Source organism: Hemitrygon akajei, chromosome 10, assembly GCF_048418815.1.
Source record: "Hemitrygon akajei chromosome 10, sHemAka1.3, whole genome shotgun sequence".
In the NCBI taxonomy this organism is placed as follows: domain Eukaryota; kingdom Metazoa; phylum Chordata; class Chondrichthyes; order Myliobatiformes; family Dasyatidae; genus Hemitrygon; species Hemitrygon akajei.
Genome location: NC_133133.1, coordinates 77,453,125 through 77,469,534, shown reverse-complemented (window position 1 = coordinate 77,469,534; position 16,410 = coordinate 77,453,125). Strand labels below are relative to the sequence as shown.

The 16,410-nt window shown below is 42.6% G+C and overlaps 1 protein-coding gene across 4 annotated transcripts in view; it reads left to right on the top strand.

Annotated features, from left to right (window-relative positions):
- Positions 1-16,410, top strand: part of LOC140734499 (interleukin-13 receptor subunit alpha-1-like) — a 47,801-nt gene that overhangs the window by 7,479 nt on the left and 23,912 nt on the right. For all 4 annotated transcript variants that reach the window (XM_073058541.1, XM_073058543.1, XM_073058545.1 and 1 more), the window contains exons 2-5: positions 5,630-5,778; positions 7,908-8,073; positions 14,697-14,817; positions 14,895-15,076. In XM_073058541.1, coding sequence (XP_072914642.1) covers positions 5,630-5,778; positions 7,908-8,073; positions 14,697-14,817; positions 14,895-15,076 — 618 coding nt within the window. The remainder of the gene's footprint in view (positions 1-5,629; positions 5,779-7,907; positions 8,074-14,696; positions 14,818-14,894; positions 15,077-16,410) is intronic.

Sequence of the window (16,410 nt, the reverse complement as noted above, 5' to 3'; positions counted from 1 at the left end):
TTCAATCTTCTTTGGAAGCTCCTCAATATTCAGGAAGGCTTAATTCCTCTCCAGTTCTGTGGTGGACAAAGCCAAATAGGAAATCACGCACTTCCAAAGATGGGGCAAGAGGTGCCTATTGGGTTAAGTGGATGGGTAGTGTGTGAGGTAGGCCACACCTTTTGCACCTTGCACGCAACTATCAGACAGATTTGAGGGTGACCTTGTCACCATCTCTTTGTTGATTGAGCAACTGCTGTGCTTCCATTTTACAGTCATGGACACACATCACTGTGGCGATAACACACAAAAAAATAGTTTCAGACCATAAGAAGAGTCTTCACCATTGTATAGACTACTGCACGATCTAGCATGATTAACTGCTGAAGCAAGTTACACCTAAGAAAATGCTGACTAGGCTGAAATCTCAATAGGGTCCAGGGAGCTTGGTACAGGTAGCAAGGAGTATCGGAGGGATAAGTACTTGAGAAATGCCCTGTCATCACGAAGGTTCACCATAGCATTGTAGATAACATTTGATGGGTTGTAGCATTACTGCATTGAATCACAATATCAGCAGCTCCATTGTGGCACTAACAGAGGACTCTGCAACAATGCAAGTGGACTGCTGACTGAGAACTCCTTACCATTGCCTTTTCAGCATCATCTCCCAGCAAGTGGTGCAAGACACTCATTAGAAGTAGGTCTGAGGGCAGAAGGACCAATAAACGGTACCTTGCTTTAAAATTGAGCTGTTAGCAGGGACACCTGAAGAAATTTAAGGACTTGCTGAACAGAATTGCTTGTGATGGGTGAAGGGTGACAGGTGCTTGAGAACCACCCACAGGAGAATGAAGTAAAGACCCAAGCGACAATTGCCAGCAGCAATGAAGATTTGGATAAGCAGTGCAGTCCCTTGAAGGGAAAGTTAGGCTCTGTACATGCCTTGACCCAGCATATTGTATGACTATGAAGCCTGGATATTTGTCAAAACCGAGAACAGCCTGTGAAACATGCTGCTGCATGAACCGTGTGTGTTGAAAGCACACCAGGAAGATTAACAAGCAGCAAATTCCTTGAAGGAGTTGAAAGCCAAGAACTGTTACTGGAGGTTGTGCAAGAGAGGGTTTAACACATGATGAGATGGCACACAATTGTCAATGCAGGAAGTTGTCCCAGCAAGAGCTACAGTGAAGGTGCTGAATGCACTGTGTGCAATGGACAGTAGTTGTTGCCACATCTGAGAGGTCGTGATCATCCTAGTGATCGCCAGTCCGACTTGAAAAAAACATCAGGGCATCTGTCACATGTATTAAGTGTCATGTTGTGTGACTTGTCTCCCATATGCTAGCCTGCATTTCCCTGTTTCATTCAGTTGCTACTTGCTAGTTGCCATCTCCACACGTTTGGTATCCATGACAAATTTTTGAAATGCGCTTCTTACTAACGTCAAGGTTATTTTCATATTTCCAAAAGAAATGGCTCAGCATTGACTCAATGAGAATCATCTGAGAATGAATTACTCACTGCTTTCTGTCCAGTTAATTATTTTATCTAAGATGGCACTCATTTTTCCATTGTACAAGCCTCAATTCTGTTATCTGGAAGGAAAACCACATCTTCATGGGGAACATAATAAAATTCCACTTAGGCAGTGCCTGACGTCAGGATTGAACCCTGATTGTCAAATCTCTGAGGTTTTGATGTGACCTCTGTGCCAAAAGGCAGTGGTAATGAACTACCATCAGCCTGCATTTTACTAAAGTTAAACATTTTGTTTGTGAACATGGAAACAGGCGAACTGAGATCACAAAGTGAGTATCTAATCAGCCAGAATATGTTTAAGTGGTGAATCTATCAAGCCTTGAGCTCCTTGTGTGGTGGGGGTGGGTGGAGATGTTTGTCAAAACAAAGCAACTGCCACAAATAAAACACAATGAATATTGTGACGTAAGATGTATCAGGAAAGTACCAAAGATCATTTGACATAGAACGCTAACTGTTGCATACTAACATGGCCTCTCCATTCTTACCCAACTCAGCTTTAACCCTTAACTGTAACCCGTGCTTACTTTTACTCTCTAACTTCCTTTGCAAACTCTAACTTTTGAACATTAGGTGTTTCAGTAGATAGTTTTGGACAAAACTCACCTTCATGATCACTATACAATGAATACAGTAGTTTGGCCAGGTGGGTGAGAAAGGTAAAGATCTGGAGAAGGAGGAATATGATTGGAGAGGAGTGGACTAAGGGAGAGAGGGGAGGGGCACCAAGGGGAGGTGATAGACAGGTGAGGATGTCAGAATAGGGAACAGAAGAAGAGAGAAGGGGAAGGAAAAAAATAAATTAGCAGAAGGAGAAATCAATTTTCATGTCTTTAGGTTGGAGGCTATCTAGATGGAATATGAGGTGTTGCTTCTCCATCCTGAGAGTGGCCTCATCATGGCAAAAGAGGAGGCCATGGACTGACATGTTGGAATGGGAACGGAGATTAGAATGAAAAAGTTTGGCTACCAGAAAGTTCCACATTTGGTGGATAGAGTGGAGGTGCTTGATGAAGCCAGTTGCCCAGTTTCCAACGGGTTGCCGCAGTGTAGAGGAGGCTGCATTGGGAGCACAGGATACAACAGGCAACCCCAGCAGATTTGCAGGAAATGTTGCCTCACCTAGAAGGACTGTTGGGCACCCTGAATGGAGGTGCGGGAGGAGGTGAATGGACAAGTGAAGCTTTTCTGTGCAAGGAGGGAGAGAAGTAGTGAGGGATGAATGGACAAGGGAAACACAGAGGGTATGATCCCTGTGGAAAGTGGAGAGTGTGGAAGCAGGAAATTAAAGATGTGTTTGGTGGTAGGATCCCATTGAAGATGGTGAACGTTGCAGAGAATGATGTGTTGGATGTGGAGGCTCATGGGGTGGTAGGTGAAGACAAGAGGAGTCCTATCCCTGTTAAGGTGTCAGGAAAATGAGACAAGTGTTGATAACCGGGAGATGTGGGTGAGGGTATTATCAATGGTGGAGGAAGGGAACCTCTATTCTTTGAAGAAGGAGAACATCTCTCATGTCCTGTAAAGGAAAGCCTCATCCTGGGAAAAGATGTGGCTGAGATGAAGGAACTGAGAAAAGGGATTGACGTTTTTACAGGAGACAAGGTATGAAGTGGAATACAGTGTAGTCAAGATAGCCCTAGGAATTGGTAGGTTTATAAAAGATATCAGTGGACAGTTTGTCTCCAGAGATGGAAAGAAATCAAGAAAGGGGAGAGAGGTGTCTGAAATGGACTAAGTGAAAGAAAGGGCAGGGTGGCAGTTGGAGGCAAAGTTGATGCAATTGATGAGTTCAGCATGGGTGTGTGAAGCAGCATCAATTCATTCATGAATATAGTGCAGAAAGGGTTGGAGAGCATTACCAGTATAGGCTTGGAATGTTGACTGTTCTACGTAGTCAATATAAAGGCAGGAGTAGCTGGGGCCTTTGTGGGTGCCCATGGCTACACATTGGGTTTGGAGAAAATGGGAGGAAATGAAGGCAAAATTGTTGAGGGTGAGGACCAGTTTTGCCAGATGAAAGAGGGTGGTAGTGGAGGGGGACTGTTTGTGTCTTTTGTTGAGAAAGAAGTAGAGAGCTTTAAGGCCTTTTTGATGGAGGACAGAAGTGTGTAAGGACTGGATAGCTGTGGTGAAAATGAAGAGGTCAGGTTCAGGGAATTGAAAGTTGTTGAGAACGAGAGCACATTAAGTGCTGTGGATGTAGGTGGGAAAGGACTGAACCAACAGGGATAGAATGGAGTCAGGGTATGTTGACACAAATTCAGTGGGGTAGGAGCAGGCAGAGACAATGGACCTACCTGGAGAGTCAGGTTTGTGGATCTTTAGATGGAGGTAGAAATGAGCAGCGTAGGGTAAGGGAACTGTGAATTTGGTGACAGTGGATGGGAGTTCTCCAGAGTTTGAGGTTAGTGATGGTGTTGGAGACAATTTCTGATGGTCCAGAATGGGGTCCTTTTCAGGAAGTAAGTAAGAGGAGGTGTCTGAGAGTTGCTGCCTTTTCTCAGCAAGGTCCGTCAGTTTGCTATACCACAACAGCACCCCCACTGTCTGCGGGTTTGATGATAAGGTTGGATGAAAGGGTGGAGGGCAGTGTGCTCAGAAGGAGAGAGGAGTGCTGAAGTTAAGCTGGTTGATGTCTCTTCAGAAATTAAAGATTAAAAGAACCAGAGTAGGGTGTCCAAGAGAGGAGGAGGATTGGAGATGGGAAAAAGGGTCATTGGTGCAACTGGGGAATTCTTGCTAAAGAAGAGGGCTCCGAGACAGAGGCGAAGGAAGAAAAGCACTGGCAGGCACAGAACTCACTGAGATGTGGGCGAAGGAGGATAAAGGTAAGGCACTTTCTGAGGTTGAATGATCTGCCTCAGAAAAGGAAAGGTCAGATGGAATGGTGAAGACTTGGTAGGGATTGGAGCTGGGATCAGAGGGGGGAGGAGAGGGGAAGGTTAGGGTGTTCAGGGAAGATCTGGGAGGAGGAAGATGGAGGCTTTGAGGACTGGAGCTGCCCAGGGGTCATTGGAGTTGGCAATGGTGGGATCTGTAGTCTGGAACCGCCCAGGGTCGTTGGAATTGGTGATGGTGATATCCGTGGTCTGGGGGCATCTAGGGCTGTCAGAACCAGAGTTTGAAACAGCAGGATTTGTGAGGTGGAAACGACTACACATAGTAGAGAGCATAGAATAAAGGTTGCATGGGGAAAGTTTAAGGATGTGTGAAGCAAGTTGTTTTTTTTTAACACAGAGTGTGTAGGTGGCTGAAATGTACTGCCAAGGAGGTGACAGGAGCAAATATGATAGTGAAGTTCAAGAAGCCTTTAGACAAGAACTGGAACAGGCAGGGAATGGAAAGATACAGATACTGTGCAGGAAGGTAGGATTAGGTTGTGTTGGCAGAGTGCCTAACACTCATGGTGAGCCTGAAGGCCTGTTGGCTGTGCTGTATTTTTCTATATTCTATGTAATAACAAATTGGTTATTGCCAGGTAAATTGGAAGGATTGCTTTATCCTCTTGAAAATTGTCTTGGGATGACCCTGCTTGTCTATAGGAGTGGATAAGGTTTCAATTTTGCCTACAAAAACAGCTTCAACAGCATTGCACTCCCCGATTGAAATAGAACTCTGATCATCTTCACCGTAAGCACTTTGCAGTACTAGACTAATATTTTCTGTGATAATAACCTCAGGAGTTTCAACTTGCAGATATCACCTTGTATATTTTGGCTGCAAATCTACCTGGATTCTTGATCCACTCTCTTCCCACCCACCATCAATGTTTCCAATCCCAACTCTGTCCTCAGGTTCAGGCACACACTCAGCACTGATGCCAATCCATCTGGACACCAGTTCACTGGACTGGGCACTTGCCTCTGGAGAGAGACTTCAGTGTGAATGTAGGTGAGAATGCTGCTGACCTATCCTGATCTGACACCTTGGAGTCCGTCTGCAAAACTGCTGTCTCACAGGTATTGAGCAGCATCACCACGTGTGTTGGTCACACAGGAGCAGACTAACCTGCACTCTCTCACTGTGCTTTGGTCTGACTGCTCTCTGTTTGTGCTGTATGTCCATCTGAGCTGCTCACTGCATTGTCCTCCTTGCCTTTCAGTGAATCTTCAGCCACCAAGTAACTTGACTGCGGCACAGAGAGGGATTGGCTTAATTAATTATAGCTGGTCTCCAAGTCATCTCGAACATACCAAGAAGTATATTTTAAGATATGAAAGTTCATTTAAATATGATGGTGGTGATTGGCAGGTAAGATGTTTGCTATTAATTATTATTTTTGTGTATCACTGTATATTCAATGTCTATTCTGTTTTGAAACATAGTTGATTTTAATAATAATGAATGCTCAAATTTTAATGTTATTTTTCGATAAACTGTTAAAACGCCCACTTTATTTTCTTTAATGGATTCATTCTTGTAATGTCATCGGGTGAAACTTATATTTATAAATCAACTTTCATCCATGACTAACTTCATTTTCCGATTGGGAATGATGTATCAACAAATATACAACCCCCTTGAAAGAAAGCAAAAACAAAAAAAACCCAGAAATACTCAGTGGGTCAGGCAGCATCTGCGGGAAGAGAAACTGTTGATGTATCCGGTTAAAGAGGTTTTGCACTGCTGAAGAAGGTTCATTCACCCTGATGTACTCTGTCTGCCTCCCTCTCACTCCACAGATCAAAGACGAGTTTACTGTCATACTGCGCAAGTACACGTTTACATAAATGTAATGAAAAACCTGTTTTCTGCAACATCTCACACACATACAAACAACATTCACAAGGAGAACGTAAGTTAAACGTAAATTACACACATCTCACCAGAAGGAACACAATTGGAACACAAAAAGCAAAGTCCATTATAGTACAGTGTTTGTTCAGTGCATTTTCGATACTGCCCAATCAGCTGACCATTTTCAATCCCAAGCAAGAGAAAATCTGCAGGTGCTGGAAATCAAAGTAATACACACACAATGCTGGAGGAATTCAGCAGATCAGGCAGCATCTGTGGAAAAGAATAAACAGTCGACGTTTCAGGCTGAAACCCTTCATCAGGCAGTCTCAGCCCAAAATGTTCCTCCAGTATTGTGTGTGTATTACTACGTATATTTTCAATAGTTCCATTTAATATCAGACTATGTATACCATATACAACCTGAAATTCTTACTCTTCTCAAACATCCATGAAACAGAAGAAAACCCCAAAGAATGAATGATAGAACCCCAAAGACCCCCCTCACTACCCCACACAAGCAGCAACAAAACATCACCCCTCCCTTTCCCCCACTCGTTCCAGCACAATCCACCAAGCAAGCAGTAGCAAAGTCCCCAAAGAGAGACCATGATTTGCAGTCCATCAGAAATCATTGTTCACCCAACAACTCAACATGTCGCAGGCTCTCTCACTGACAAGGGCAAGAGAGATGCCCCCCATTCCACAGTGAGGGGGAGACCATCAAGCCACTCCCTGTTACAGTGTTACAGTCTGCAGCAGCACTTTTATTCTGAGTTTCTCTGACTCCAGAATCGGCAGCAAACTCCCCACCCACAGCACCATCGAGAGACAGAGATCGTTAGATATAGATAACCCAAATCCAGATGCCTCCGACAGCTGCACCCGCTGTTGCAATGTTCTATTCTCCCACGATGTCTCAGATGCCGACACTGGCAAGGAATCGAGTCCACAGGGGCCGTGCGAGGCTTTACACATCTTCCAGCCACTCCTGGGATATCAAAAATGGGTGGTTGGTGAGCTCCAGGAATAGAAACACACCGCCATAAAGAACCTCAATTTGAGTGCAGCTGTAGGTCACGGACTCCAACAGAACCCCAGCCACCTTGAAGTGGAAAAAAAGAGATATTAAAAAGAGGAATTTAAGCTATTTCACAGATGTACTGAAAGAAGTCGTCCTCTGGCACCATTTTAGCTCCACCCAGTCTTTTGCATCAACTACAGAGTTTCTGTTGCATGTTTTGCTTATAAATTACTGTCCCATTAAATTTTTTGTTAGCTAATTAATTTTACATTTTGTCTAGCTGATCACTGTTTGATAGGTTGAAGATCATTGTGCCAACATCGCTTTTTACTTCCACATTCATAGACAAAAATGGATAGTAACTCTCAAAACCATGTAAGAAAGAAAAACAGTAAATTTGATTAACTCTTTCTCTTGCCCCCCCCTCCCCCCCCAACAGCTGCTGCCTATTTTAAAGTAAAAACTAGCCCCAGTTTTTCAGGAGTGGCCCTGGCTCACCTGGACCAGCATTCATCTGTGTTTATGTACAACTACTACATTTTATTTAGTGCTTTCAAGATTAATTTCATTCTGCTAATGTTACAATGTCATCTATCTATTACCTATTTCCTTCATCTAGGGAACAAAAGTAAATCCTTTATCGAACCGTGAAGAAGTCCTGCTTCTTAATAAGGGCATCCTTTTCCGAGTGAAGGCATTGCTGGCATTGACTACAGAGGAGAATTCTAGTCCACCTACTTGTCAACAAAGTGGCTGGGTTTATACTTATACAGGTGCCATAGAAGGTAATGCCAAAGTTCTCACTGTTTACACACTAATGTGATACCAATCCTTACTGAATGTAATTACAATCTTTACTGAATCACTTGAGTCAAGCACCAGGAATTTCTAAAGTGGCATTAGAACTTATGTTCTACCTGTACATTATTTATTGCTTGTGTGTTGAGTAGATTGTTATACGTTCCTGTAAAGTATTGTACTTTAATGTGATTATTCGGAGCAGTCATAAAACAGAGGAGATTTAAACATTTGTAAGCAGGATAGGACTTTTAGTCTTTTGTGCCAGGACAGATCTTCCTCAACTGACTGAAGGCTACAGCAGTGGGCTGAGGTGACGGTGATGGAGATATAGATATAGCCCTAGACTTGTCCCACCAGTGCCGTTCCGGTGTTATACAATGGTAGACTTATCCCCACCGGTACTGTAGCCTAGTGCTATGAATGACCTATCCAGCCTGCCAGTGCTGTACTGTAACAGAACTGCCCCCACCAGTACTGTAGCCCAAAGTTATACCATGGCAGACTATCCCTGCCAGTTCAGTATCTCAGTGTAATGCAGTAGCAGACCTGTTCCTACCTGTGCTGAACAGCCTGACGATCATCAGAGCATGCAGATGATACGGAATACTGATTTGGAGGATTTTTTCAACAGAATACAATCAAAACTGTATTTTTATTGGAAGAATATTAAAAGGAAGTGAAAAGCAGGGTAGGGTAGAGCAATGACTAGAAGGAAGTGTGCTGCAAAATTGTCCTTCAGTTAAACAATGGAGAAGTTCACATGATGGGGCCATACACGCATTATTCATAATAACACAAATTCTTGGCAATGGAAACACTTCTTCCCAGACACTTCCCCACTGAAGGGACCTTATCTGATAGCTGGTGATGACCTAACAATTCATAGAAAGATGCTGCATGAGAACAGGCTCTTCAACCTACTGAATCCATGCTGACTATCAATTATCCATGTACCTTGATCGTGCTTTAATCCCATTTTAGATTTCCCACATTCCCATCAACTCGTGTAGATTCTAACACTCAGTACCTTACAGCACAAAATTTAACCCACATGACTTCAGGATGTGAGAGGAAGCCGGGCCAAACGAATGAAATCCATACGATCACAGGGAAAACATGTAAACTGTCACAATCTGTTGTTTTGTGGCGGGAATACAGTGCACAACTTACAATAAAAACTAAATAGTGTAAGATGATATTGACGGACCATTCAGAAACCTGATGGCAGGAGAAGAAGCTGTTCCTAAAGCATTGAGTGTGTGTCTTCAGGCTCCTGTACCTCATCCCTGATGTTGGTAACAAGAAGAGGACATATCCTGGATGGTGAGGGTTCTTAAAGATTGAAGCCGCCTTTTGAAGATGTCCTCAGCAGGGGTGGAGGCTTGTGGCCATGCTGGAGCTGGTGGAGGCTCCAACCCTCTGCAGCCTCTTTCAATCCTGTGCATTGGAGCCTCCATGCCAACATTGCAACCAAGTCATTGGAGCTGTGAGCCAATGGGTCCACGAGTAGTTCTCTGTGCTTGCTTCTGGCTCCACCAGCTGTAGCATTGTCAGAGAGGAATTGTTTGTGCTCCAGAACAAGACTCCTACCCTTGGGGCTTCGTGTTGCCCCCTTTCTCACTGTGGAGTGAGAGGGAATTAATTTCATCCAGAGCCAAATCTGAGCCAGAGGGTCTGCAGGGAGAAAGGTACAAATACAGCAGAGACAATGGGGATCATTAAAGAGCCAGAGCTCTGAATGCGCAGTGTTTCTGTTCACAAAAATAATCAAGATCACGATTGATCTTGTGAACAAAGTGGAAATAATAAAGCGATTGGAAAGAGGTAAAATGCCATCGGTCATTGGAAAAGCGTTAGGCTACAGTCAGTCAACGATCGGAACAATTTTAAAGGATAAAGTGAGAAAGGTGCTGCCCCGATGAAAGCTACAATTATTACCAAGCAACGCAGTGGTTTAATTATTGGGTTTTGGGTTTTTGATCCTCCACATCAACCCAGCATGGTGGAGAGCGCACTCAGAAGCGGTCTGTCACTGGATCGAACTCAGAAAATTCCATTCCCGAGCCCGGTGCTAAAAAATACGTTCTTAAGTGTTTTATATGCATAGAAAGGTAAAATATATACTATATACTAAGACAAACATTTGACTAACTGACGCTAAAAAATACCGGATGTACCTGTTCTGACTTACTTAGTAAGAGAACTTCCGATTTTTTTCGATCCCGATGCTTGATAACCCACGCATATCCTCCCGTATACTTTAAATCATCTCTAGGTTACTTATGATACCTAATACAATGTAAGTGCTATGTAAAATAGTTGTTATACTGCATTGTTTAGGGAATAATGACAAGAAAAAAAAGTCTGTACATGCTTGAACAACAAGTGCTGGAAGAGCACTTCCGGGTTTTCGCAATTCACGGTTGGTTGAATCCGCGGATTAATTACAAGTATCTGACTTTATAGGACCAAATCCATTAATTCCTCTGTCTCTTAAGTATTTATAGGAATTCTAATCATCTTGTTTTTTTTAAAATTCTGTCTTGATTTATTCTGCCATCTATATTTTTTTCCTTTCTTATTTACCTTTAACGTTAAGGATACAGCTAAAGACTTGTTCATTTTGGAAGTTGCTGTTGTCATACTTGTCTAACAGGACTGTTTTCCTCAGCTTATCAGCCCAAGCCAGAATGTTGCTTAGGTCTTGCCACATCTAGCATGTCCTCTTTCATCATCTGGCCAGTACAAATGAAACTGACCAGTGTGCAGTTAAGAAAATGTGATTGCACCAACAAGTGCACTGCTACTAGAGGGGGAGGTAAAAACTAACTGAAGATATCTGGGTTTGAGATATTGCCCTGAGGAGCACCAGCAGTGTTCTGGGATGGCATTATTGCCTTCCAATAGCCACGGCCAGCTTCCAATCAAATGCTTAGTGCTGCCCATTCTCTTTAATTTTGCCAAGAGTAATTGATCAAATGCTACCTAGGCTCAAAGGATTTTACCTTTGAGCTTGGAATATATATATATCTATTTATTCAGCTCTGGCTTCTGTATTTGCAGCGGTAGATGAGGTGAACAGTCTGCAGAGTAAGAGAGAGATGGGACCTTTGGCCCACCTGGTCCACTGATTGTCAACCACCCATTCACACTAATCTTGCCCAAGCTCATAATTCATTGCCTCTGCATTCCCATCGTCTTTCCCAAGACTTTACAATGGCCAGTTATCTTACCAACTTGCACATACTTGTGATATGGGACAAGGTGAGGACACCTGGGGGAAATTGACATGTTAATGGGAAGAAGCTACATACTGCACATACCCGAGGTCAGGAGTGAACACGCCTCTCGGGAACTGTGATGTGGAAGCTCACTGCTGTGGCCACCCATGGTTTTGGAAAGCCTTTGACTTTATACCCTGTATCCATGCACTGGAGTCTGCTGTTAGTAGGTGCTGGGATGTTCATTTCCTTTGTCCTTAACTCTCCACCTCTGTTCTGTGATGGATATGGCAAAGCAGCAGAACTTCGATCTGCTCTGTTGATTGTACAAGCCCTTCTATCTGTGCAATGTCTATTTGTACTGTGGCCTGTAGTTCTGCATTGTAACACTGATAGACTGATTCATCATTTTTGGCATTTAAAAAAAACTTGCAAATTCTGGAAATCTGCAATAAAAACAAAGTGCGGGGAACACTCAGCAGTCGGGCAGCATCTGCAGAGAGAGAAGGAGAGTTATGTTTCAGATAGTGCTACTCTTTCTGGAGAACATAGAACTGTTGCATCATCACCATTTCAAAGCTGCTGAACTTGAATGAGCACCTTTGCATTAGCTGAGCGAGTGAGATGTGCCAGTCATCAGCTTTCCCACTTCCTGGCTGAACTGATGCCATGTTGTCCAATGCTGATGCTGCTCAGTGGCCCCTCCCCAGATTCCCAAATGCAGACTCCCTAGTACCTGAGACCAGACCAGGACAGTACAGGACAGAACATGAAAGATGCCTAAAATGTATGAGCTGTTGGTTTATTTGTTTCAGTATGTTTGCTGAGTTGAGGTTTACAAATCAATCTATAAATCCTAGCAGCTAACATCAAAGTAAATTTATTATCAAAGTACATACCTGACACCATATATTACTCTGGGATTTTCTTGTAGGTATTCACAGTTAATACTAAGAAACAGTATGAAAAACTACACACAAAGTTGGACAAATGACCAGAGTGCAAAAGACAACAAATTAAGCAAATCCAAAAAGAACAAAATAATAGTAATACATAAGTAGTAAATAATATTGAGAGCCTGAGTTGTAAACTCCTTGAAAATGATTCTGTAGGTTGTGGACTCAGTTCAGTGTTGGGGTCAGTGAATTTATCCATGCTGGTTCAGGAGCCTAATGGTTAAGACATAATAACTGTTCATGACCCAAGGCACTTGTTACCTCTTTCCTGATGGCAGCAGCAAGAAGAACCCATTGCTTGGTTGGTCAGGTCTTTAATGACCGATGCTGCTGTCCTGCTATTGTGCTTCTTGTAGATGTACTCAATGGTGGGGTGGGCTTCATCTGTGATGGGCTGGACTGTATTCACTACCTTTTGTATGACTTTCCATTCAAGGGCAATGGTGTTGCAATGCCAAACTATGATGCAACCAGTCAGTATACCCTTCACCCTGCATCTATAGAAATCTCTCAAAGGTTTAGATGACATGCTGAGTTTTCACTAGGAAAGGAAAGGTGCTGCCATGCCTTCCTGTCAAATGACGTTTACGTGCTGGGCCCAGAACCAAGTCTTTGAAACGGTAACACCACGCAGTTCAAAGTTGCTGACTGTCTCCAACTTTGATCCCCCAATGAGGACTGGCTCGTGGAGCTCCAGGTTCCTCCTCCTGTAGTCAATAATCAATTCTTTGGCTCTGCTGATGTTGAGAGTGAGGTCATTGTTGTGGCACCACTCAGCCAGATTTTCAAACCTGCTCCTATATGCTGATTCATCACCACCTTTGATTTGGCCAATGACAGTGGTGTTGTCAGCAAACTTAAATACAGTATTGAAGCTGCACTGGGCCTCATATCATGTGCATAAAGTTGGAAGAGCAAGGGCTTTGCTGCAGCTTTGTGGTGCATCTGTTCTGATGGTGATTGTGGAGGAGATATTGTTCCCAATCTGAACAGAAAATCCAAAATTAAAAAAAAGTGTGGAGAACACTCAGCAGGTCAGGCAGCATCTGTAGAGAGAGAGAGAGAGAGAGAGAAACGGAGAGTTATGTTTCAGATAAAGCTACTCTTTCTGAACAGCATTCCATTCCATTTGATTCTATTTCTGGTGTCACCACACCAATCATCTCACTTTAAAGAATCTTTATCTTGTTGTTTATGCTCTCATTATTTATTGCTATTTATTTATATTTACATTTGCACAGTTTGTTGTCATTGATCCTGTTTATAGTTACTGTTTTATAGATTTGCTGAGTATGTCTGCAGGAAAAAGAATCTCAGGGTTGTATGTGGTGACATGTATGTACATAAATTTTACTTCAAACTTTGAACTGACTGAGGGTCAGCACGTGAGGAAATCATGGATCTAGTTGCATAAGGAGGTGTGGAGGCCTAGGCCTTAAACTTATTGATTAGTTTTGAAGCAATGATAGTGTTGAATGCAGATCAGTGGTCAATGAAGACCATCCTGATATATGCATCTTCACTGTCCAGATGTTTCCAGGACTGAGTGAAGAGCCAATGAAATGGCATCTGCTGTTGACCTGTTGTGATGGTAGGCAAATTGGAGCATGTGCTAGAATCAGGAACGATGTCAGATAGAACTACAGCAGAGAAACAGGCCCTTTGATCCATCACATCCCTACTGAGTGTCTAAAGTTCACTGTCATTAGTCCTATTTACTGGCACTTGGCCTTTAGCTTTCTATTCCTTGGCAATTCAAGTGTTTGTGTGCATTCTTCTTAAATGCTAGGAGAGTTTCTGCCTTCACCACCTACCAAGATATGTATTCCACATTGCGACCATCCTCTGTTATTTCAAAAATTAATGTTTTTCATAAAAACATACGAATGTACATACAAGTTAAACAAAGCATGGTTGTCTTTACATTTGTGATGGGCGGTGTTATCAAGTTAATACTTTCTACATACAAAGCATGATGCCATTCATCTGTTGGCAGGGTTATTGCACAGAGATTGCAGCCATTTGTATGTAGGGAGGGGAGAGGAAATCCTCATCAGATTAACTCTGCGCCTCTTTCCCTCTTGCCCTAAACCTGTGCCCGATACAGTTTGTGTTGAATCCGTGCTAATGATGTTCCACTATTAACAGATGTGTGTATCTGCCTAACTATGTTGATTCAAAGACTGCTGAAATCAGTTTAAAAGCAGTAAGTCACTTGTAAATTCGGGGTTGTTGCACGCAGAAGTTCGGGTTGATAAATCTACCTGTGGGTTTTAGATTTGTTTTGCTTTGTAACATTTCTAGTCAACAGTTTGTCAGAAACATGGGTTATATGATAAGTTGATGTTTTAGTGGAAGAGTAAGCAGGAGATATTATTCCTGATTGGTAATCGAATCTAATTTCTGACATTTGAATTATTTTTTTTGTAGGAGACAATAACACCACCGTCACAAACTTTAATTGCTTTTTCTACAACTTTGAATATGTAAATTGTACTTGGACTTCTGGAAGCATGGCACCGTCTGACACGACCTATATCTTCCATTACTGGTAATTGATTGTTGAGTCACTTAATCTGTTGTATGTGCTGTGTATACAGTAACTAAACATGTCTTGTGATCTTGCAGGCAAACATTCATGGACACTATTCAGAACTGCACCAATTACACTAAAAATGGCAGGCATGCGGGTTGCCTAATTTCACGTGACCCGTTCGATGCCGACAAGGATTTGAATATTCGAGTTTCAGGAAGCAGTGTTACTGCAAAGATAAAACCTTTCTTCTACAAGCTGGAAAGCTATGCCTTTGGTATGTGACCAATTCCATGCTATTGACACCATTCTTAAAAAGTTATGGCTGATTCTATTTGTGAAAGCTGGAATGTGATCAGGGAACGTTTGTGATTGGATTTCTATTTGCAGGCTAAGGCAGCTCTCTTAGTGCTTCACCAGCAGTAATGCACAGTACTGCTCCTCAAGCAGGGTTTGCACCCTAGTTATTGAAAGTAACCTACAGGTTAGACAGGTTGGCATGAGATCCAGTCTGCTCCAATTCATAAAGAAATGGAAGTTGAGCTGATGGGTTAAAAGTATTTGATATTTGAAATAAAATTAAGTTAATCAAAATAAAGCTGCAACAGTTAGTATCTCAGTACCAGGTGCACAGTTTCAATTCCAACCTCTGGCACTGTCCCTCTGTGGAATTTGCCTGAGGACTTGCCCTGGCTACTCTAGTTTAATCTTCGTGACCTACTAATGAGCTAATTAACTGCTATAAATTACCCCTTTCGTTAGGTTAATGGCAAAAAAATGGGGAGTTGATGAGCAATTGTGTGAAGGAATAAAATGCATGTGTACAGGGAAGTAAGGGTGGGATGGGACCTATCAGGTTCTGTGTCTGGTGGCCTCACTCTGTAGGTAGAAATCAGAATCCATTCACTTTTCACTTGTGCTGCTTGACCTGCTGACAATTTAGATTTTAGCTTTGCAGTGTCTGCAATATCTTTTGTCAAATGAGAATGGGTTCTCATGAAACATCAGAGTGACTTTTTGTTGCATTATGCAGGGGCAATGCAGTTTCTGGAAGCAATGTACTCTTAGACAATCCAAACAAGAAAAACATTCTAATTACAACTTTTTACACAATCTCTGTTGGGTGTGTCCTCCCGCTCTGCATTTTGCAGCCCTTGCATTCTTCCGTCTATGTTCTTACTGATTCTTGTTTACAGCTTATGCCTGTAGTCACACCATCAGAGAACTTCTCTTTACCCCACCCTTCTTTTGTCTCCTTCCCAATTCTGGACAAGGGCCTTTGATCTGAAAATCCTTTCTGTTCCTGGAGTTTCCTTCCCCAGTGTGCAACCTCAGCCTGTATAGCATTTTCTGGTTTTGCTCCGCTGCATCAGGGGAAGGGTTTAATGCTGCACGAACATTAATCTGTCTGCCTTTAAATCTCTCTGATCTTGGCAATTATTTTATGTCAATATTTAATACAGGAAATTAGCAGTCACTGTTATTGCTAAACTTCCCCAAATTGCTAACATCACGCTAACAGATAGCAATTGGTGCGCAGGAAACTGCAGGATAAAAATCGAGATAAAACTGTTGGACACTTTTGGTAGGTCACAACACTGTCTCTGCACC